Raw genomic sequence first — 24177 nt, 5'->3', positions numbered from 1 at the left:
GTGTGTGTGTGTGTGTGTGTGTGTGTGTGTGTGTGTACTCACCTATATGTACTCACCTATATGTGCTTGCAGGATCGAGCATTGACTCTTGGATCCCGCCTTTCTAACTATCGGTTGTTTACAGCAATGACTCCTGTCCCATTTCCCTATCATACCTAGTTTTAAAAGTATGAATAGTATTTGCTTCCACAACCTGTTCCCCAAGTGCATTCCATTTTTCTACTACTCTCACGCTAAAAGAAAACTTCCTAACATCTCTGTGACTCATCTGAGTTTCCAGTTTCCACCCATGTCCCCTCGTTCTGTTATTATTACGTGTGAACATTTGATCTATTTCCACTTTGTCAATTCCCCTGAGTATTTTATATGTCCCTATCATATCTCCTCTCTCCCTTCTTTTCTCTAGTGTCGTAAGGTTCAGTTCCTTCAGCCGCTCTTCATATCCCATCCCTCGTAGCTCTGGGACAAGCCTCGTCGCAAACCTCTGAACCTTCTCCAGTTTCTTTATGTGTTTCTTCAGGTGGGGGCTCCATGATGGCGCGGCATACTCTAAGACGGGTCTCACGTAGGCAGTGTAAAGCGCCCTAAAAGCTTCCTCATTTAGGTTTCTGAATGAAGTTCTAATTTTCGCCAGTGTAGAGTACGCTGCTGTCGTTATCCTATTTATATGTGCCTCAGGAGTTAGATTAGGTGTCACATCCACTCCCAGGTCTCTTTCTCGAATCGTTACAGGTAGGCTGTTCCCCTTCATTGTGTACTGTCCCTTTGGTCTCCTGTCACCTGATCCCATTTCCATAACTTTACATTTACTGGTGTTAAACTCCAGTGTGTGTGTGTGTGTGTGTGTGTGTGTGTGTGTGTGTGTGTGTGTGTGAAAAAAGTTAGTTAATAGCTAGTAACAGTTGACTGACAGTTGAGAGGCGGGCCGAAAGATCAGAGCTCAACCCCCGCCAGCACAACTAGGTGAGCACGTCACCCAGGAGACGATGACGCGTCACACGGTACCAACACGGCGCCCAGGACTAGCAAGCATCTCAATCACACTCAACCATTTAAATAAGTCATTCATCATACATCATACAGCAGTTGGGGATTGGTGTTGCGCCAGAGTGGAGCCTCCCTCTAGTGAAGCACACACAGCCTACAGGGAGAGGGGCTAGGGAGCCGTCACAAGACTAGTGCCGGAGTGTGACGGCCTGGTGGACCAAGCTCTCACAAGTTAAGCCTGGCCTCGGGCCGGGCTGGGGGAGTAGAAGAACTCCCAGAACCCCATCAACCAGGTAGCAAGCAGGACAGACGGCACCTGATGGGTCTGGAGGCAGTGAGTACACAGCAAGAGCGGGAACTGGAGTCGGTGGACAATGACATACCAATAGTCAGGGCACATATACCCAAGCTGAACATAGAGTAATTAGAGATAGAAAATATTGTGGACGACCAAATGGACTTTCCCTCCACTATAAAAATTCGAGCAGCTAAGGAACCACGGAGAATCTGAGATTATCACTAACATAACGCCATAGGGTGGCTCGCTTCTTATATATTGCTCAAGTACAACTATAATAAATCACTTTAAAATCTAAACTTAAAATATAGAGGGTGAAAATGAGCTGTCGATGAGAAACAGAGGCTACAGACGGAAATTATAAACACTTGAGAGATGGATATAAGAAAGCACTCCCTCAGTTGAGTACCAGCGAGCAAGTTGGATGAACGGAACTTCATTCGCGGGAAGACTATGGCAAGAACGGAATACACTTTAAAACCAGATTTAGTAATCCATTGGTGGAGAGAAGAGGTGAGCGACTCTGCCGCCGCCCCAGCAAGCACCACGACTGGCAGATGCCGCCGAACTCCCCGACCTTTATATATGGTACACACGGCTCCAGGTGCTGACGTACACGGGCTGCAGGCGGCTGGGGGAGCCGGGGAGGGGGGGGGGGACAAAAGTCTACCTCTCACTGTGGCACCTTCTAAAATAAACAAATGATAATTTTAAATCACACACACACACACCAGCCTTAGGGGGGCTGGTGGCTGAGTGGACAGCGCTTTAGCAGTAAATAGGTACCTGGGAGTTAGACAGCTGCTACGGGCTGCTTCCTGGGGATGTGTGTGTGTAGAAAAAAATAGTTACTTTGGCGCCACAAACTTATACATCTGCATATGTATAACACTATAGTGATTACTATACCGGATATATAAGTAAATATATGTACAACTGGTCAATATAGTTATGTCACAGTGTACTCAGTCGTAACTGGTATACGCTGGGTCATAAGTCAGGTCAACCAGGCTGTTAGACGCAGCTGTGTGTAGTCTGTCGTATGAATTATAGCTCAAGACCCCTGTGGAGGCGTCCCTCCTGGCGAAAAAATAATAATAAAAAACATTCAATGCCTCATCTTAACCAACAATGACTAGCAAGAACGAAATCATTAATAACATTTTGATGGTGGAATGACAGAAAGGAAAAAATATAAATGACAGCAAGAATTGAATTATTTAACAAACAATGAATAGAGGATATATAGCAGTGCCATCATGCATTACTATAGTGCTGAAGTGACGGTCCAGACAGGCAGGAGAAGGATGAGCCTCCTACATCATCCTATATTGAGAGATGATCTCACAGCGGCTACTGCTCCAGCTCCAGGGGCAGGCTGGAGAGGCTTGGTGATTACTGAATTGGACGCAGAGAGAGAGAGGCTGTTTAATGGGGGACAGGCGGTGAACTGGTGAATGCTTAGGACTTGCGCCAACTTCTGAGCTGGTCAGAAAGATGGCTACTAAACGTGAACCCTAACAAGTGCAAGGTAATAGGAACAGTATTCGGTGAGAAGAGACCTACTAGCAGTACAGTGAGAGAAACACCTCCCTAGGAACAGAGGCAAACTCTACCAAAGGTGCGCACCAATAGAATATCAGCTTAAGCGAGGCTGATGAACAAGTCCGTTCTGTCAATTTGCCACTCCGTAAAAAAAAAAAAAAACATATTTTCGCTTAACCAGAAACGTACGAACCCAAGCAACCCACCAACCCTATCGACGCCGATGCAAAGAAAGTCAGTATTAAGGTGCTAAATATTTTACTACTAAGTCACTCTTTTAATGGATGGGTCCATTCCGTAACAAATACGACGTAATGAGTGTGAGGAGTGACATGAGGATGACCTACTAACGTAATGTACTTAAATATGCAGCGCCAGCGTCCAATTTCCACCTTAAGAAGACTAGAACGAGCACAAGAGACAAGACTGGTCCCGGAGCCGAGAGGAATAAGCTACGGGAAAAGACTGACTGGACTCCGAAGAACACAATTTATTTATTTATTTATATACAAGAAGGTACATTGGGTTATAAAAATCCATAATATGAGTGTTGTTACATTGTAGCGAAGCCACTAACACGTATAACGTGTTGGGCAGCGTCAGCGGTGCTCTCACAGTGCTGTGAGAGAAGGTGTTGGGCAGCGTCAGCGGTGCTCTCACAGTGCTGTGAGAGAAGGTGTTGGGCAGCGTCAGCGGTGCTCTCACAGTGCTGTGAGAGAAGGTGTTGGGCAGCGTCAGCGGTGCTCTCACAGTGCTGTGAGAGAAGGTGTTGGGCAGCGTCAGCGGTGCTCTCACAGTGCTGTGAGAGAAGGTGTTGGGGAGCGTCAGCGGTGCTCTCACAGTGCTGTGAGAGAAGGCTCAGGGAATCACACACAGGAAGCAAACAACATTCTACAGACGGTCCACAATGATGGGGTAAAGATGCTTCAGTTTAGCAAGAAGGACATGAGAGTGTAGAGGGGAGCTGGGGAGCCACACGTCACAGTCCAGCAAGCAAACATTCACGCAGCCCAACATATACTAGAGATAAACTTGAATAAATTGGGGTTAAAAAACAGCTGAGGTGATATTCATACACAATTAAAAAAACAGGTAAGATAATAATGCGTGATAATTTTTGCATCAGAACTAAAAAGAGGGACCCAAGAGCTTAAGCTCAACTTGCAGCCAAATTTAGTCGAGTACACACACAACAGTAGAGAAGTAATGCAGGGTTTGAGAAGAGACGCTCGCCTCTGAGAGCACATCTAAGAGAGTACACATGCACAGATCAGAGAGGAAAGAGTGAACACAAGGCACATTACTGGAGAGTAATGCTTGGGAGAGCGCCCCAAGTGAGTGATATCACATGTAGACGCTGGCTAGGGTGACAGGGTAGCCGAGGCTGCGGATAATGATGTACCTGAGAGTAAGCAAGCCTAGTGCTGAAACATCAGTGGAGAAATGTAAGGAGAGAGTTGAGTGGAGTTGTCCCTCTGCCCCAGCGCCGCTTGGCGCCAGGCCTGACAACTTCCTCCACAAGACGCGCCAGCAGGGAGGCTCTCTACCATGTAATTATTTATTGGCCTCCAACACTGACAAGAACAATAAGAAAGCAAGACGACTGCTGTAAAATGGAGGCAGATCTGGAGAGGAAGCAAAAGTGGCAAAGCAAATGTTTGCTGGAGTTTACCAAAGTAATGCAACGTGGATCAGTAGGTATACGGGCCTGGGAGTACACATTACACCACACCTCTCCTCGGACGGGTATACCACTCATTAACAGCCTACTCAACAATCACTATGGACCACATACAATAATTGTAATATCATTAAAGACGGTAAATATCTCACCTACAAAACCAATGAGTGTGAATGTTGCCCCAGCACACTGGGCTCAGGAACCTGGAGTCTCCAGGTCCACCACCACACTGGTCCCGGAGCTGACGGCCAGCACCTTCGAGAACAATATAAATGCGATCTTAACTGATCTATAAAATACTCTAGCTAAAGAGTTAGCAATGATCAAGTTAGCAGGATTAAGTCCTACCACAAACACACCCAGCCCAGGAGCTGAAGCTTAGCTAAACTCACGAGACTAACCATAGCCAACAATATTAGACCAATAACGTAGTAGTATCACACATCTTAGCTGCCAGAAATTGTGACGGGACGATAGTCGTGGACAGGATAGGGCTAGTGGTGGTGATGGTGGGGGATAGTGAGGATAGTAGTCAGGATGATGATAGTGGAAAAATGATTGGTTGTGAAGATGGTGTTGGTAGTGATGGCCAGAATGTTGGTGATGAGATGTTGTTTATACAGGGTATGGCGAGGAAGGGTGACGATAGCCAGCACAAATGGTGTTCAGGATAGTGAAGGTGATGAAGGAGGTGACAGTAAAGGTCTTGATGGTGATGGGATTTTATGGAGAGATAGTGGTGATAGAGGGAGTGATGGTGGGGATGATATCACCGTGAAGATGGTGATGGCAACAGATGGTGTCATGATAGTGAATGTGATGATGAGGGTTGTGGTTGGGCCACTGGGCCTTGACTACTGGCAGAGGAGATAGTGATGGCGAGGGTAGAGGTCTTGGTTATGGTGATAGTGAGATAGTGAGAGCATTGAAAATTGCTGGAAGAGACTAGTAATAATAGAGGAGGTGGTGATGGTGCGGGTATGGTGTGTGAAGTGACCATCATGGAGCAAGCCTACGGCACGGAGGTGGAGGATGGTGGTGTGGTGGAGGATGGTGGTGTGGTGGAGGATGGTGGTGGTGGAGGATGGTGGTGTGGTGGAGGATGGTGGTGGTGGAGGATGGTGCTGGTGGAGGATGGTGGTGGTGTGGTGGTGAGGTAGGGGATGGTGGTGTGGTGGAGGATGGTGGTGGTGGAGGAGGGAGGATGAAGGTGGAGACGAAGGTGTGGTGGAGGAGGGAGAGAGGCGGAAGGAAAGGGAATGATCAGGAGAAAGCGCCAAGCCATTACGACTATAGTACTAGAAGGGAGGCGGAGGAGGGTGGAGGAGGGAGGGAGGGTGGCGCCACAACACACGCGCGGGAGAGAGAGTGAGTGTGTGAGTGTGTGAGGGAGAGAGAGAGAGAGAGGGAGAGAGTGGCAGCCTCGCGGGTCACACCACCACCAGCAGCACCTACAGTAGTGGTGGTGGTGGGTGCTCGTGGTGGGCGTCCGTCAGGAGGCAGGAGTGAGGGCCGCCCACACCACTCAGCCCTCAAGGGGCAGAGAGGGGCGCCGGGCCGGGCTAGCGAGGGCTGGGCGGACGGCGGACGCCAACAATGGCCTCAGAGGTGGACTTACCTTGTTAATATGGGCGAGGGCGGTGCGGGCGTCCGCCCAGCTAGTTCTGGTGCACAAGTCTTCATGCGGGCGGGACCCGGACGCCCACACGCCGCCCTCACCAACACTTTCTTTGCCTCCCACGGCGATGGCCATGTCACACCACACAATTCACTGGAGAGCCGCGCCTGCTGCGGCTGAGCCCCCACCAGACACAATGGGGCAGCAGGTTAAGACATGGGGGTCGTCGGCCCCCATCCCTGCCACATGACACCTGGCACTCACTACACAGCACGCACAACACCCGCTGCGCGACGATCCGCACCACCAGACCAACATGCGTCAACTAAACGATGCGGCCGGACAACGTTGTCTTGTGGGCCAGCGGCGGGGGGCGGGGGCCTCCGGAGCCCCGCCCACCCCCGCCCTCATTGGTCCAGCCTCGTCGTCATGGCAACGGGGCCGCCTGAGTGTGGGCCACCCACCTCGCGGCCGCACAAGTGGCGCCGCCAGAGCTACGACAATTTCTAAATTGTGGACGCTAGTGAGGGGCTTTGAGAGAGGGGAGGGCGGCGGTTCCCCTCACCCCGTGCCCTCTACACCTCGTGCAGCCCTCACCATACACCGTGCCCCATCAAACACCCGCCCTCCTCCAACAAAACACACGAGCAAATGTAACTAGGACGCTGCGGAGTGAGGCGGACGGGCTCCACGCCTTAGCCCCAACTGACACAAACTCTGTTATAAGCGTGTTTCCTTTTTCTCTAAATATAACATGCAGGAGGCAACTGGCGAGCCTCATTGTCAACAAGATTCTGCGCGGCAAAAAGAGTAAACACAGTGAACGGTTAATCCCCTTCTTGGTTGGTGAGTGGTGGAGGCTGGCCCAGGAGGATGTGTGAGGATGGTGAGTGGTGGAGGCTGGCCCAGGAGGATGTGTGAGGATGGTGGGTGGTGGAGGCTGGCCCAGGAGGATGTGTGAGGTTGGTGAGTGGTGGAGGCTGGCCCAGGAGGATGTGCGAGGATGGTGAGTGGTGGAGGCTGGCCCAGGAGGATGTGTGAGGATGGTGAGTGGTGGAGGCTGGCCCAGGAGGATGTGTGAGGTTGGTGAGTGGCGGAGGCTGGCCCAGGAGGATGTGTGAGGTTGGTGAGTGGTGGAGGCTGGCCCAGGAGGATGTGTGAGGTTGGTGAGTGGTGGAGGCTGGCCCAGGAGGATGTGTGAGGTTGGTGAGTGGTGGAGGCTGGCCCAGGAGGATGTATGAGGTTGGTGAGTGGTGGAGGCTGGCCCAGGAGGATGTATGAGGTTGGTGAGTGGTGGAGGCTGGCCCAGGAGGATGTGTGAGGTTGGTGAGTGGTGGAGGCTGGCCCAGGAGGATGTGTGAGGTTGGTGAGTGGTGGAGGCTGGCCCAGGAGGATGTGTGAGGTTGGTGAGTGGTGGAGGCTGGCCCAGGAGGATGTATGAGGTTGGTGAGTGGTGGAGGCTGGCCCAGGAGGATGTGTGAGGATGGTGAGTGGTGGAGGCTGGCCCTGGAGGATGTATGAGGATGGTGAGTGGTGGAGGCTGGCCCAGGAGGATGTGTGAGGTTGGTGTGTGGTGGAGGCTGGCCCAGGAGGATGTATGAGGTTGGTGAGTGGTGGAGGCTGGCCCAGGAGGATGTGTGAGGATGGTGAGTGGTGGAGGCTGGCCCTGGAGGATGTATGAGGATGGTGAGTGGTGGAGGCTGGCCCAGGAGGATGTGTCAGGTTGGTGAGTGGTGGAGGCTGGCCCAGGAGGATGTATGAGGTTGGTGAGTGGTGGAGGCTGGCCCAGGAGGATGTGTGAGGATGGTGAGTGGTGGAGGCTGGCCCAGGAGGATGTGTGAGGATGGTGAGTGGTGGAGGCTGGCCCAGGAGGATGTGTGAGGATGGTGAGTGGTGGAGGCTGGCCCAGGAGGATGTGTGAGGATGGTGAGTGGTGGAGGCAGGCCCAGGAGGATGTGTGAGGATGGTGAGTGGTGGAGGCTGGCCCAGGAGGATGTGTGAGGTTGGTGAGTGGTGGAGGCTGGCCCAGGAGGATGTATGAGGTTGGTGAGTGGTGGAGGCTGGCCCAGGAGGATGTGTGAGGTTGGTGAGTGGTGGAGGCTGGCCCAGGAGGATGTGAGGTTGGTGAGTGGTGGAGGCTGGCCCAGGAGGATGTGTGAGGTTGGTGAGTGGTGGAGGCTGGCCCAGGAGGATGTGTGAGGTTGGTGAGTGGTGGAGGCTGGGCCAGGAGGATGTGTGAGGTTGGTGAGTGGTGGAGGCTGGCCCAGGAGGATGTGTGAGGTTGGTGAGTGGTGGAGGCTGGCCCAGGAGGATGTGAGAGGTTGGTGAGTGGTGGAGGCTGGCCCAGGAGGATGTGTGAGGTTGGTGAGTGGTGGAGGCTGGCCCAGGAGGATGTGAGAGGTTGGTGAGTGGTGGAGGCTGGCCCAGGAGGATGTGAGAGGTTGGTGAGTGGTGGAGGCTGGCCCAGGAGGATGTGTGAGGTTGGTGAGTGGTGGAGGCTTGTCCAGGAGGATGTGTGAGTGGTGGAGGCTGGCCCTGGAGGATGTGTGAGGATGGTGAGTGGTGGAGGCTGGCCCAGGAGGATGTGTGAGGTTGGTGAGTGGTGGAAGCTGGCCCAGGAGGATGTGTGAGGTTGGAGAGTGGTGGAGGCTGGCCCAGGAGGATGTGTGAGGATGGTGAGTGGTGGAGGCTGGCCCAGGAGGATGTGTGAGGATGGTGAGTGGTGGAGGCTGGCCCTGGAGGATGTGTGAGGTTGGTGAGTGGTGGAGGCTGGCCCAGGAGGATGTGTGAGTGGTGGAGGCTGGCCCAGGAGGATGTGTGAGGTTGGTGAGTGGTGGAGGCTGGCCCAGGAGGATGTGTGAGGTTGGTGAGTGGTGGAGGCTGGCCCAGGAGGATGTGTGAGGTTGGTGAGTGGTGGAGGCTGGCCCAGGAGGATGTATGAGGTTGGTGAGTGGTGGAGGCTGGCCCAGGAGGATGTGTGAGGATGGTGAGTGGTGGAGGCTGGCCCTGGAGGATGTATGAGGATGGTGAGTGGTGGAGGCTGGCCCAGGAGGATGTGTGAGGTTGGTGAGTGGTGGAGGCTGGCCCAGGAGGATGTATGAGGTTGGTGAGTGGTGGAGGCTGGCCCAGGAGGATGTGTGAGGATGGTGAGTGGTGGAGGCTGGCCCTGGAGGATGTATGAGGATGGTGAGTGGTGGAGGCTGGCCCAGGAGGATGTGTCAGGTTGATGAGTGGTGGAGGCTGGCCCAGGAGGATGTATGAGGTTGGTGAGTGGTGGAGGCTGGCCCAGGAGGATGTGTGAGGATGGTGAGTGGTGGAGGCTGGCCCAGGAGGATGTGTGAGGATGGTGAGTGGTGGAGGCTGGCCCAGGAGGATGTGTGAGGATGGTGAGTGGTGGAGGCTGGCCCAGGAGGATGTGTGAGGATGGTGAGTGGTGGAGGCAGGCCCAGGAGGATGTGTGAGGATGGTGAGTGGTGGAGGCTGGCCCAGGAGGATGTGTGAGGTTGGTGAGTGGTGGAGGCTGGCCCAGGAGGATGTATGAGGTTGGTGAGTGGTGGAGGCTGGCCCAGGAGGATGTGTGAGGTTGGTGAGTGGTGGAGGCTGGCCCAGGAGGATGTGAGGTTGGTGAGTGGTGGAGGCTGGCCCAGGAGGATGTGTGAGGTTGGTGAGTGGTGGAGGCTGGCCCAGGAGGATGTGTGAGGTTGGTGAGTGGTGGAGGCTGGGCCAGGAGGATGTGTGAGGTTGGTGAGTGGTGGAGGCTGGCCCAGGAGGATGTGTGAGGTTGGTGAGTGGTGGAGGCTGGCCCAGGAGGATGTGAGAGGTTGGTGAGTGGTGGAGGCTGGCCCAGGAGGATGTGTGAGGTTGGTGAGTGGTGGAGGCTGGCCCAGGAGGATGTGAGAGGTTGGTGAGTGGTGGAGGCTGGCCCAGGAGGATGTGAGAGGTTGGTGAGTGGTGGAGGCTGGCCCAGGAGGATGTGTGAGGTTGGTGAGTGGTGGAGGCTTGTCCAGGAGGATGTGTGAGTGGTGGAGGCTGGCCCTGGAGGATGTGTGAGGATGGTGAGTGGTGGAGGCTGGCCCAGGAGGATGTGTGAGGTTGGTGAGTGGTGGAAGCTGGCCCAGGAGGATGTGTGAGGTTGGAGAGTGGTGGAGGCTGGCCCAGGAGGATGTGTGAGGATGGTGAGTGGTGGAGGCTGGCCCTGGAGGATGTGTGAGGTTGGTGAGTGGTGGAGGCTGGCCCTGGAGGATGTGTGAGGTTGGTGAGTGGTGGAGGCTGGCCCAGGAGGATGTGTGAGTGGTGGAGGCTGGCCCAGGAGGATGTGTGAGGTTGGTGAGTGGTGGAGGCTGGCCCAGGAGGATGTGTGAGGATGGTGAGTGGTGGAGGCTGGCCCTGGAGGATGTGTGAGGTTGGTGAGTGGTGGAGGCTGGCCCAGGAGGATGTGTGAGGATGGTGAGTGGTGGAGGCTGGCCCAGGAGGATGTGTGAGGATGGTGAGTGGTGGAGGCTGGCCCTGGAGGATGTGTGAGGTTGGTGAGTGGTGGAGGCTGGCCCAGGAGGATGTGTGAGGATGGTGAGTGGTGGAGGCTGGCCCTGGAGGATGTGTGAGGTTGGTGAGTGGTGGAGGATGGCCCTGGAGGATGTGTGAGGTTAGTGAGTGGTGGAGGCTGGCCCAGGAGGATGTGTGAGGATGGTGAGTGGTGGAGGCTGGCCCTGGAGGATGTGTGAGGTTGGTGAGTGGTGGAGGCTGGCCCAGGAGGATGTGTGAGGATGGTGAGTGGTGGAGGCTGGCCCAGGAGGATGTGTGAGGATGGTGAGTGGTGGAGGCTGGCCCTGGAGGATGTGTGAGGTTGGTGAGTGGTGGAGGCTGGCCCAGGAGGATGTGTGAGGATGGTGAGTGGTGGAGGCTGGCCCTGGAGGATGTGTGAGGTTGGTGAGTGGTGGAGGCTGGCCCTGGAGGATGTGTGAGGTTAGTGAGTGGTGGAGGCTGGCCCTGGAGGATGTGTGAGGTTGGTGAGTGGTGGAGGCTGGCCCTGGAGGATGTGTGAGGTTAGTGAGTGGTGGAGGCTGGCCCAGGAGGATGTGTGAGGATGGTGAGTGGTGGAGGCTGGCCCTGGAGGATGTGTGAGGTTAGTGAGTGGTGGAGGCTGGCCCAGGAGGATGTGTGAGGATGGTGAGTGGTGGAGGCTGGCCCTGGAGGATGTGTGAGGTTAGTGAGTGGTGGAGGCTGGCCCTGGAGGATGTGTGAGGTTAGTGAGTGGTGGAGGCTGGCCCTGGAGGATGTGTGAGGTTGGTGAGTGGTGGAGGCTGGCCCAGGAGGATGTGTGAGGTTAGTGAGTGGTGGAGGCTGGCCCTGGAGGATGTGTGAGGTTGGTGAGTGGTGGAGGCTGGCCCAGGAGGATGTGTGAGGTTAGTGAGTGGTGGAGGCTGGCCCTGGAGGATGTGTGAGGTTAGTGAGTGGTGGAGGCTGGCCCTGGAGGATGTGTGAGGTTGGTGAGTGGTGGAGGCTGGCCCAGGAGGATGTGTGAGGTTGGTGAGTGGTGGAGGCTGGCCCAGGAGGATGTGTGAGGTTGGTGAGTGGTGGAGGCTGGCCCTGGAGGATGTGTGAGGTTGGTGAGTGGTGGAGGCTGGCCCAGGAGGATGTGTGAGGTTGGTGAGTGGTGGAGGCTGGCCCTGGAGGATGTGTGAGGTTGGTGAGTGGTGGAGGCTGGCCCAGGAGGATGTGTGAGGTTGGTGAGTGGTGGAGGCTGGCCCAGGAGGATGTGTGAGGTTGGTGAGTGGTGGAGGCTGGCCCAGGAGGATGTGTGAGGTTGGTGAGTGGTGGAGGCTGGCCCTGGAGGATGTGTGAGGTTGGTGAGTGGTGGAGGCTGGCCCAGGAGGATGTGTGAGGTTGGTGAGTGGTGGAGGCTGGCCCTGGAGGATGTGTGAGGTTGGTGAGTGGTGGAGGCTGGCCCAGGAGGATGTGTGAGGTTGGTGAGTGGTGGAGGCTGGCCCAGGAGGATGTGTGAGGTTGGTGAGTGGTGGAGGCTGGCCCAGGAGGATGTGTGAGGTTGGTGAGTGGTGGAGGCTGGCCCTGGAGGATGTGTGAGGTTGGTGAGTGGTGGAGGCTGGCCCAGGAGGATGTGTGAGGTTGGTGAGTGGTGGAGGCTGGCCCAGGAGGATGTGTGAGGTTGGTGAGTGGTGGAGGCTGGCCCTGGAGGATGTGTGAGGATGGTGAGTGGTGGAGGCTGGCCCAGGAGGATGTGTGAGGATGGTGAGTGGTGGAGGCTGGCCCAGGAGGATGTGTGAGGATGGTGAGTGGTGGAGGCTGGCCCTGGAGGATGTGTGAGGATGGTGAGTGGTGGAGGCTGGCCCAGGAGGATGTGTGAGGATGGTGAGTGGTGGAGGCTGGCCCAGGAGGATGTGTGAGGATGGTGAGTGGTGGAGGCTGGCCCTGGAGGATGTGTGAGGATGGTGAGTGGTGGAGGCTGGCCCAGGAGGATGTGTGAGGATGGTGAGTGGTGGAGGCTGGCCCAGGAGGATGTGTGAGGTTGGTGAGTGGTGGAGGCTGGCCCTGGAGGATGTGTGAGGATGGTGAGTGGTGGAGGCTGGCCCAGGAGGATGTGTGAGGATGGTGAGTGGTGGAGGCTGGCCCAGGAGGATGTGTGAGGTTGGTGAGTGGTGGAGGCTGGCCCTGGAGGATGTATGAGGATGGTGAGTGGTGGAGGCTGGCCCTGGAGGATGTGTGAGGTTAGTGAGTGGTGGAGGCTGGCCCAGGAGGATGTATGAGGATGGTGAGTGGTGGAGGCTGGCCCAGGAGGATGTGTGAGGTTGGTGAGTGGTGGAGGCTGGCCCTGGAGGATGTATGAGGATGGTGAGTGGTGGAGGCTGGCCCTGGAGGATGTATGAGGATGGTGAGTGGTGGAGGCTGGCCCAGGAGGATGTGTGAGGTTGGTGAGTGGTGGAGGCTGGCCCTGGAGGATGTATGAGGATGGTGAGTGGTGGAGGCTGGCCCTGGAGGATGTATGAGGATGGTGAGTGGTGGAGGCTGGCCCAGGAGGATGTGTGAGGTTGGTGAGTGGTGGAGGCTGGCCCTGGAGGATGTATGAGGATGGTGAGTGGTGGAGGCTGGCCCTGGAGGATGTATGAGGATGGTGAGTGGTGGAGGCTGGCCCTGGAGGATGTATGAGGATGGTGAGTGGTGGAGGCTGGCCCTGGAGGATGTATGAGGATGGTGAGTGGTGGAGGCTGGCCCAGGAGGATGTGTGAGGTTGGTGAGTGGTGGAGGCTGGCCCTGGAGGATGTATGAGGATGGTGAGTGGTGGAGGCTGGCCCTGGAGGATGTATGAGGATGGTGAGTGGTGGAGGCTGGCCCTGGAGGATGTATGAGGATGGTGAGTGGTGGAGGCTGGCCCAGGAGGATGTGTGAGGTTGGTGAGTGGTGGAGGCTGGCCCTGGAGGATGTATGAGGATGGTGAGTGGTGGAGGCTGGCCCTGGAGGATGTATGAGGATGGTGAGTGGTGGAGGCTGGCCCTGGAGGATGTGTGAGGTAAATGATGTACAAACAAGTGCCGTTGGTGAGAACCATTTCACTCATTGCTTCCTGGTGTTCCCAGAGCACATGGCGCCGCTCTCATTGTTGCTCCCCCTCTCTCCCTCTCGCTCATTGGGGCCCACTCTCGCCCCCCCCTCACCCCACACATCCGCCCCCCCTCACCCCACACATCCTACCCCCTCACCCCACACATCCTCCCCCCTCACCCCACACATCCTCCCCCCTCACCCCACACATCCGCCCCCCTCACCGCACACATCCGCCCCCCCTCACTCCACACATCCTCTCCCCTCACCCCACACATCCTCCCCCCTCACCCCACACATCCGCCCCCCTCACCCCACACATCCTCCCCCCCTCACCCCACACATCCGCCCCCCCTCACCCCACACATCCGCCCCCCCTCACCCCACACATCCGCCCCCCCTCACCCACACATCCGCCCCCCCTCACCCCACACATCCGCCCTCCCTCACCCCACACATCCTCCCCCCTCACCCCACACATCCGCCCTCCCTCACCCCACACATCCTCCCCCCTCACCCCACACATCCGCCCCCTCACCCCACACATCCACCCTCCCTCACCCCACACATCCGCCCCCCCTCTCCCCACACATCCTCCCCCCTCACCCACACATGGTGTCAGCTGGCCACACATAGTGTCAGCTGGCCACACATGGTGTCAGCTGGCCACACATGGTGTCAGCTGGCCACACATGGTGTCAGCTGGCCACACATGATAGCAGCTGGCCACACATGGTGTCAGCTGGCCACACATGGTACCAGCTGGCCATACATGGTACCAGCTGGCCACACATGGTACCAGCTGGCCACACATGGTAGCAGCTGGCCACACATGGTGTCAGCTGGCCACACATGGTGTCAGCTGGCCACACATGGTGTCAGCTGGCCACACATGGTGTCAGCTGGCCACACATGGTGTCAGCTGGCCACACATGATAGCAGCTGGCCACACATGGTGTCAGCTGGCCACACATGGTACCAGCTGGCCACACATGGTAGCAGCTGGCCACACATGGTACCAGCTGGCCACACATGGTACCAGCTGGCCACACATGGTACCAGCTGGCCACACATGGTACCAGCTGGCCACACATGGTACCAGCTGGCCACACATGGTACCAGCTGGCCACACATGGTGTCAGCTGGCCACACATGGTACCAGCTGGCCACACATGGTGTCAGCTGGCCACACATGGTACCAGCTGGCCACACATGGTGTCAGCTGGCCACACATGGTACCAGCTGGCCACACATGGTACCAGCTGGCCACACATGGTACCAGCTGGCCACACATGGTAGCAGCTGGCCACACATGGTAGCAGCTGGCCACACATGGTGTCAGCTGGCCACACATGGTACCAGCTGGCCACACATGGTACCAGCTGGCCACACATGGTACCAGCTGGCCACACATGGTACCGGCTGGCCACACATGGTACCAGCTGGCCACACATGGTACCAGCTGGCCACACATGGCACCAGCTGGCCACACATGGTACCAGCTGGCCACACATGGTAGCAGCTGGCCACACATGGCACCAGCTGGCCACACATGGTACCAGCTGGCCACACATGGTACCAGCTGGCCACACATGGTACCAGCTGGCCACACATGGTAGCAGCTGGCCACACATGGCACCAGCTGGCCACACATGGCACCAGCTGGCCACACATGGTACCAGCTGGCCACACATGGCACCAGCTGGTCACACATGGTACCGTCTGGCCACACATGGTACCAGCTGGCCACACATGGCACCAGCTGGCCACACATGGTACCAGCTGGCCACACATGGCAGCAGCTGGCCACACATGGTACCAGCTGGCCACACATGGCAGCAGCTGGCCACACATGGCCCCAGCTGGCCACACATGGTACCAGCTGGCCACACATGGCACCAGCTGGCCACACATGGTAGCAGCTGGCCACACATGGCAGCAGCTGGCCACACATGGCACCAGCTGGCCACACATGGTGTCAGCTGGCCACACATGGTAGCAGCTGGCCACACATGGCACCAGCTGGCCACACATGGCACCAGCTGGCCACACATGGTGTCAGCAAGGCGGACAGTCCGCCACCCACCACACAGGGTGGAGGCGCCATCACCAAGGGGTTCCCTTGACCTGAACGTCTCCCCCGTCACCAGCGTCGGCCGCTGTAACCCTGTGACTGGCAGGAGCGGCCTGGCCGTATTAACCACAGTGCTCGTTATAGGGAGGTTGGTCGTTAAAATGCGAGCGGAGGATGAGTCATGAGGAGGCCGCTGGAGGGGAACCGAACCCTCTTCCCTCTGAAAAAAATGATACACGGTGAATTATCTGCGGCCTTCATTACTGCCATATGCAAATGTGGCGCCGTAAAAGAGGGCAGGACGGGAACACGCTCCGGCCAGAACAAGGCCGCAGTGAACACTGAGAGTTTATCATCTCCACCAACTATATATAAACCTCAAGACGATCACTACACTCGACCCTGACTTATGAAATGCTTCCCCAAGACGTTGCTTTTTTTCCCGGCGAATATCCGTGGTGTAGCTGGGAGGGTGCGAGCTGGGTGGTCCGTGGGTGACATCTTCATCTGGGCGGGGAGGGCGGCCACCCTTGTGCGCCCCTGCCACAAGGCTCAGTCTTCCTCGCCACACCCTCCAGCCTCCACCTGTCTACCGCGGCCCGCGTCCCTCGCCTCTCCCACACCCGGCCACAGAGGCCATACTGCCGTGTTGGCCGCCTGGCCTGCCCGCTCGCCCACTGCAGAGTCCACTTCGCGTTTTCTATTCAGATTAAATTCAACTCCACGAATCCTACCTCTATATGCGACCGTTCGTGTACCTCACCTCACCTCTACGACCGTTCGTGTACCTCACCTCACCTCTACGACCGTTCGTGTACCTCACCTCACCTCTTCGACCGTTCGTGTACCTCACCTCACCTCTACGACCGTTCGTGTACCTCACCTCACCTCTACGACCGTTCGTGTACCTCACCTCACCTCTACGACCGTTCGTGTACCTCACCTCACCTCTACGACCGTTCGTGTACCTCACCTCACCTCTACGACCGTTCGTGTACCTCACCTCACCTCTACGACCGTTCGTGTACCTCACCTCACCTCTACGACCGTTCGTGTACCTCACCTCACCTCTACGACTGTTCGTGTACCTCACCTCACCTCTACGACCGTTCGTGTACCTCACCTCACCTCTACGACCGTTCGTGTACCTCACCTCACCTCTACGACCGTTCGTGTACCTCACCTCACCTCTACTACTGTTCGTGTACCTCACCTCACCTCTACGACCGTTCGTGTACCTCACCTCACCTCTACGACCGTTCGTGTACCTCACCTCACCTCTACGACTGTTCGTGTACCTCACCTCACCTCTACGACCGTTCGTGTACCTCACCTCACCTCTACGACCGTTCGTGTACCTCACCTCACCTCTACGACCGTTCGTGTACCTCACCTCACCTCTACGACTGTTCGTGTACCTCACCTCACCTCTACGACCGTTCGTGTACCTCACCTCACCTCTACTACTGGTCCTTCAGTGGTAGTGATGGTGGTAGTGAGGGAGAGAGCTCAGGTGGGCTCCTCCACCTCTGCTCACTTAACTCATATCGTTATTCTCACAGTCTGCCGCTCAAAAGTTATTTATGTGGGTCCTAAGTTCAGTTACAGTCACCGGTGGAGCCCAGTCGTCGCGTGGTTATACAGTTGCCTCCCTCAGTCACCCTCCACTCATTCATGGGTTCAAGAACACAACCTGTTACAGATGCACCACGGGGACCAGTCATTCACACTGCCACTCACTCTCCAGACATTAATTTAACCAGTTACTATTCATTCTGGTAACTGTGTACAGTACTCCAGTTACTGTGTACAGTACTCCAGTAACTGTGAACAGTACTCAGGTAACTGTGTATAGTACTCCAATAACTGTGTACAGTACTCCAGTAACTGTGTACAGTACTCCAGTAACTGTGCACAGTACTCCGGTAACTGTGCACAGTACTCCAGTAACTGTGTACAGTACTCCGGTAACTGTGTACAGTACTCCGGTAACTGTGCCCAGTACTCCAGTAACTGCACAGTACTCAGGTAACTGTGCACAGTACTCCAGTAACTGTGTACAGTACTCCGGTAACTGTGCCCAGTACTCCAGTAACTGTACAGTACTCCAGTAACTGTGCACAGTACTCCAGTAACTGTGCACAGTACTCCAGTAACTGTGTACAGTACTCCAGTAACTGTGCACAGTACTCCAGTAACTGTGCACAGTACTCCAGTAACTGTGCACAGTACTCCAGTAACTGTGCACAGTACTCCAGTAACTGTGCCCAGTACTCCAGTAACTGTGCACAGTACTCCAGTAACTGTGCACAGTACTCTGCAAAAAGAAGTAAAACTATTTCGTGGGTGGCAGGCGGCCGGGGCGCCAGCTTCCATTCATGACAGTTCATGGTCCTCTGAATCAATATGAAATATCTTGTTGGTTGAGCCTGTTGACTCTGGCTCCAGTGTGAGGACCGTGTTGCGTGCCAGTAGTGTTACCACAACTGTGGTGGGAACTCCTTATAAATATTCATATTCCTCCATATATATGAAGGTGATCCAATATGTAGGCAGGACCAGGACGGGGGAGAGGAACCAGCCGAAAGGGACGCAACAAACAGGGTGCAGAAGCTCTTGAAACAGCAGTTGGCGCTAGTTAGGCGGGTTGTGGGTAGGGGATAGGGAGGAGGGGAAGGGTAGGGGGATGGGGAGGAGGGGAAGGTTTGGGGGATAGGGAGGAGGGGGAAGGGAAGGGGGATGGGGTGGAGGGGATGGGGAGGTGGAGGTGAGGGGATGGAGAGGGGGTGCTCAGGTGAGTCCCTCTAGCCCGCACCTCGCTGATGAAGACATTAGGGCCGGCCAAGTGACCAGAGTGGAGACCTCTTCCCGCTCTCCTTCACTCCTCTGCCATAATACTGCGGCTGCGCACTCCTCAGCCACTCTGGCATGCGCACTTCTCCACCACTCCAGCAGTACGCAGCCCTCTACTCTTACAGGCTGTCTTCACGTGCACACTTTCTCCACGCAGCTCAGAAAGTATAGTAATGTTATAGAAGGTGTGAGCGCTGGAGGGTCAATAACATAACAGGTGAGGGGCCCCGCACGACACATTGTTGAGCCTGCGCACATACCTACACAGGTGTCGGCGCACTAAGGAGGCAGCACTGCGCACGAGCACCCGCTCACACCGGCTCCCACCCACCTATTATAACATAACAAACCTCCCAAGATATGTAGTGGAAGAATCTACCTTCACTTCCATGCCACAAGTGTTGCCTGATGGAGTAATGAGACGTGTCACCAGAGACGTCCCCGCTCACCTGCTTCACCTCTCACAGTAAAGGTCGACCACGGAGAAATACGAATGAAAAACACGTTGTAGGAGTATTGAATATGGTGTGAGTTATGACAGCCGGCGGGCTGGCCGCCTTGCTGACACCAGGAGAGTGTGTGTGTACTCACCTAGTGGTGCTTGCGGGGGTTGAGCTCTGGCTCTTTGGTCCCGCCTCTCAACCGTTAATCAACAGGTATACAGGTTCCTGAGCCTATTGGGCTCTATCATATCTACACTTGAAACTGTGTATGGAGTCAGCCACATCACTTCCTAATGCATTCCATTTCTTAACCACTCTGGCACTAAAAAAGTTTTTTCTAATATCTCTGTGGCTCATTTGGGCACTCAGTTTCCACCTGTGTCCCCTAGTACGTGTGTCCCTTGTGTTAAATAGCCTGTCTTTATCTACCCTGTCAATTCGTCTGAGAAACTTGTACGTGGTGATCATGTCCCCCCCTAACTCTTTTGTCTCCCAGTGACGTGAGGTTTAATTCCCTTAGTCTCTCCTCGTAGCTCATACCTCTCAGCTCGGGTACTAGTCTGGTGGCAAACCTTTGAACCTTTTCCAGTTTAGTCTTATCCTTGACTAGATATGGACTCCATGCTGGGGCTGCATACTCCAGGATTGGCCTGACATATGTGGTATACAAAATTCTGAATGATTCTTTAGACAAGTTTCTGAATGCCGTTCGTATGTTCGCCAGCCTGGCATATGCCGCTGAAGTTATCCTCTTGATATGTGCTACAGGAGGCAGGTCTGGCGTGATACCAACCCCCAAGTCTTTTTCTTTCTCTGACTCCTGAAGAATTTCCTCTCCCAGATGATACCTTGTATTTGGCCTCCTGCTCCCTACACCTATCTTCATTACATTACATTTGGTTGGGTTAAACTCTAACAACCATTTGTTCGACCATTCCTTCAGCTTGTCTAGGTCTTCTTGAAGCCTCAAACAGTGTGTGTGTGTGTGTGTGTGTGTGTGTGTGTGTGTGTGTACTCACCTAATTGTGCTTGCGGGGGTTGAGCTTTGGCTCTTTGGTCCTTTGGTGTGTGTGTGTGTGTGTGTGTGTGTGTGTGTGTGTGTGTGTGTGTGTGTGTGTGTGTGTGTGTGTGTGTGTGTGTGTGTGTGTGTGTCTGTGTCTGTGCTAGGGTGACCTCTCTGGTCAGGCGGGTGGGCAGTCCTTCTAAAGGTATCATCACGTATTTCAGCAGGTGAGAATGTGAAGATGGTCCTGGGATGCTTATGTTCCTGTTACTGTCCTTTGTGTGGTTGTGGAGGGCGGGGGCGCGTCCAGGCTGCCAGTACACCACTGCACCACAACCCTCCTCCTCCACCCCCCTGTGTTGATATGGTTGCATGCTCGGAGAATGGTTGAGCTGCCTTTATGGTGATGGTGGAGCCCCAGTGGAGCCTTCATGGTGATGGTGGAGCCCCAGTGGAGCCTTCATGGTGATAGTGGAGCCCCAGTGGAGCCTTTATGGTGATGGTGGAGCCCCAGTGGAGCCTTCATGGTGATGGTGGAGCCCCAGTGGAGCCTTTATGGTGATGGTGGAGCCCCAGTGGAGCCCCAGTGGAGCCTTCATGGTGATAGTGGAGCCCCAGTGGAGCCTTCATGGTGATGGTGGAGCCCCAGTGGAGCCTTCATGGTGATGGTGGAGCCCCAGTGGAGCCTTCATGGTGATGGTGGAGCCCCAGTGGGGCCTTTATGGTGATAGTGGAGCCCCAGTGGAGCCTTCGTGGTGATGGTGGAGCCCCAGTGGAACCTTCATGTTGATGGCGGAGCCCCAGTGGAGCCTTCATGGTGAAGGTGGAGCCCAAGTGGAGCCTTCATGGTGATGGTGGAGCCCCAGTGGAGCCTTCATGGTGATAGTGGAGCCCCAGTGGAGCCTTCATGGTGATGGTGGAGCCCCAGTGGAACCTTCATGTTGATGGTGGAGCCCCAGTGGAGCCCCAGTGGAGCCTTCATGGTGATGGTGGAGCCTTCATGGTGATGGTGGAGCCCCAGTGGAGCCTTCATGGTGACCGGGGAGCCCCAGTGGAGCCTTCATGGTGACGGTGGAGCCCAAGTGAAGCCTTCATGGTGATGGTGGAGCCCCAGTGGAACCTTCATGTTGATGGTGGAGCCCCAGTGGAGCCTTCATGGTGATGGTGGAGCCCCAGTGGAGCCTTCATGGTGACGGTGGAGCCCCAGTGGAGCCTTCATGGTGACGGTGGAGCCCCAGTGGAGCCTTCATGGTGATGGTGGAGCCCCAGTGGAGCCTTCATGGTGATAGTGGAGCCCCAGTGGAGCCTTCATGGTGATGGTGGAGCCCCAGTGGAGCCTTCATGGTGACGGTGGAGCCCCAGTGGAGCCTTCATGGTGATGGTGGAGCCCCAGTGGAGCCTTCATGGTGACCGGGGAGCCCCAGTGGAACCTTCATGTTGACGGTGGAGGCCCAGTGGCGTCTTCAGGGTGACGATGGATCCTCAGTGGAGCCTTTATGGTGATGGCGGCAGGTCTACCCGGACGCAGGTTCGAATCCTCGTCACGGCCCTTGTGGATTTGTTCATTTGATGTATCACGTTAGTGTGATTTCTGTGAGTAAAGTATTCCAGCTAATTATTCTGGACGTGTTGCGGTCATCGGCGTTAAAGCTTGCACATGCATCTAAAGTTGCAGGGCATCCGGGGGTCTTTAAACCCACTTAAAGGCAAAGCCTCTATTTTATTTCCCAGGGTTACTTTCTGAGGTAATCCAATACGTGAAGTTTTGCCCTCGTTGTCAGAGGAAGAAAGGCACCCTTAAGGTACAAGCCCCACTTCAGGAATTTCCTGAAATTCGTGAACCTCTAGATCGTGTGGGGGCCGATTTGATTGATTTACATCACAGTCATTCGGGGAACAGATACGTGTTGGTGCTGGTTGACCATCTGTCTAGGTACACTACACTAGTTGCATTACCTCAGAAGGATTCTCGTACGGTTGCAGATGCGTTCTTGCGTAGGATCGTCACTATATTCGGACCTCCTAAAGTTTTAGTCTCTGACCGGGGTCAGGAATTCAATGGGAATATATTTAGGGAAGTTTGTAGAATTTTAGAGACAACTTCGGCTTTTACAACAGCCTACCACCCACAAGCAAACGGCATGACCAGTCAAGGATATGCTTGCAATCCTTGCTGAACATGACGCAAACACCTGGGATGAACACCTTCCCTATTTTGAATTAGGCTTGAATACTGCCATCCACTAATCGATTAACACCAAACCACTTCATTTGTTTACTGGTAATTCATGCAATTTCCCCTCAGGTCTGCTTAACAGACATAATGTTGCATACGGGGAGGACTATCCTTCAGAGGTCCTTGGAAAAATGAGAAATGCATGGAATATTGCGGCTGAAGCGTCCAAGAAGGCACGGATTCGTTATGCTCATTTTTATGACAAGAAAGTGCGCTCTCTAGAGTTGAAAGAAGGAAGCCTCGTGTTGAGAGTGAATGAGGCTGCGCCCGCCAATCAGAGCAGGAAACTTGCTCCGAGGTGGCGAGGTCCGTATAGAGTAGTCAAGAGAGCGGGGCCGGTTAATCTTGTTATAAAAGGAGTATTGGAGGGCCAGGTGGAAAGGACAATTCATATGAATAAATTAAAACAATATCATGCTAGAGAGGAATTAGAACTGCCTTCAGCGGGTCTAGTTCCTGACTCAGCAGTGCTGACTCATGGCTTCACCGACGAGTCAGAGGACGAGGATGACCCTCTGTCATCTCTCATCAGTAGTCAGGTGCAGTCTCGTCACCCTATGGTAACAAGATCTCGCAGTGTACAGTATCAGAAAAGTAACTTCCTTAGTTAGTATAATTTAGTATTCATTAGATTTTCCTGTAGAGGCAATGAGATGAACTATTACTATACTAAGCTCGGGTAGCAGCTTTTACCGTGGTCTGGGGTTCCACCTCCACCAAACCCAGAGTATATCTATGCTTCCGCTGTGTTGTGTCTGTCCCAGGTCTGATTGGTACACCGACCCAGTTGTTCCAGCCACACGTGAACCCTTGTCTGTAAAGACCGAGGGGGGAGGCACGTTACACAAAGCCCTCCCCCCACCAGACCCAGTAACCCATACATCAGTTACTTTGGGGATGAGTGACTGTCCAAGAGTCACCCGGCCGACGCCTCACGTCACTAACGAGGTTGTCAGGGCCAGCGAGCTGTCCACATTATAGCAGTCACCGGAGGTGCCATACAACGCCGGGGTCGCTGTCTCGAGATCACCACTACCCACCTGCTGCGTCATCAAGACTGCAGCCATTCCAGCAGTGTTGAAGGAGAGGTCAAGAAATGGAAAGCACGTAGCAGTACTCAAGAATTTCGCCGGAAGATTAATGATTACGTCATCTGAAGTAACAAGAAAGTGGAACTAAGGCGGTCACAGGTGGAAGGCACGGTCTCCCTACAGAGTTCCGGTCGCCATAGAAGGTCGCAAAATTGTCTCCTTTGGGCCTAAAGTCGGCGGTACGAGGGTATACACAGTTGGTGTTTACGGCCTAGTAACCTGGTGACATCAAGAAACGCCTGAGATGACGTGAGCAATGATGGAAGACGAGATTCACCTGTTCTGCAAACAAGCAGCCCGCCTCAACGACCCTCTGACACCACTACCACGAGACACCGTCAGTACGTCCAGTCCTGCTCTGCTGTGGTCACCTGCGCCCTCAAGTAACATCAAGACTGTCCTGTGAACTGTGATTGGTATGAAGACGTGTGGACTGTTGGGAGCCAGGTCAATAGTCGAGTGACAGTATTCTTCAGCTGGCACTTGGCGCTCCGCCAAGTGCCAGCTGTTTCAAATAGTATTCAATAGTATTTATTTCAAATAGTATTCAATAGTATTCCTGTTCAAGCATCAAAAGTATTCTCAATTGTCGAAATAATGAGTAAGTCACCGTCAGTGACGTCACTAGCAAAGGACTAGCCTTTGACGCGGAGCAATTTTGGCGACCCTGGGTCAAGGGTCACCAAAGCCTTCCACGTTTAGTAATTTTCAAAGGTCAAATAACCATATTGTAATCGGAAATAGCTTTCCCTTAAGATGCCTGTGCAATTACCTTCAGTTTGAAAGAGTTTGTT

The 24177-nt window shown here is 54.9% G+C and overlaps 2 protein-coding genes across 3 annotated transcripts in view; one reads left to right on the top strand and one right to left on the bottom strand.

Moving 5' to 3' along the window:
- The window catches only part of ptc (protein patched), a 182244-nt gene extending 175804 nt beyond the window's left edge, over positions 1-6440 (bottom strand). Inside the window, exon 1 of the mRNA XM_069300836.1 lies at positions 6130-6440. Within this exon, the coding sequence (XP_069156937.1) occupies positions 6130-6264 (135 nt within the window). The 5' untranslated portion in view covers positions 6265-6440. The remainder of the gene's footprint in view (positions 1-6129) is intronic.
- The window catches only part of LOC138350263 (uncharacterized), a 273690-nt gene extending 250254 nt beyond the window's left edge, over positions 1-23436 (top strand). The window contains exon 2 of one of the 2 annotated variants that reach the window (XM_069300840.1): positions 23057-23436. In XM_069300840.1, coding sequence (XP_069156941.1) covers positions 23057-23273 — 217 coding nt within the window. In that variant the 3' untranslated portion in view covers positions 23274-23436. The remainder of the gene's footprint in view (positions 1-23056) is intronic. The other variant, XM_069300841.1, reaches the window with a different exon arrangement.
- The last annotated feature ends 741 nt before the right edge of the window (positions 23437-24177 follow it).

This window comes from Procambarus clarkii, chromosome 44 (genome assembly GCF_040958095.1).
Source record: "Procambarus clarkii isolate CNS0578487 chromosome 44, FALCON_Pclarkii_2.0, whole genome shotgun sequence".
Classification (NCBI taxonomy): Eukaryota; Metazoa; Arthropoda; class Malacostraca; order Decapoda; family Cambaridae; genus Procambarus; species Procambarus clarkii.
This window is presented reverse-complemented; position numbering and strand designations above follow the sequence as displayed.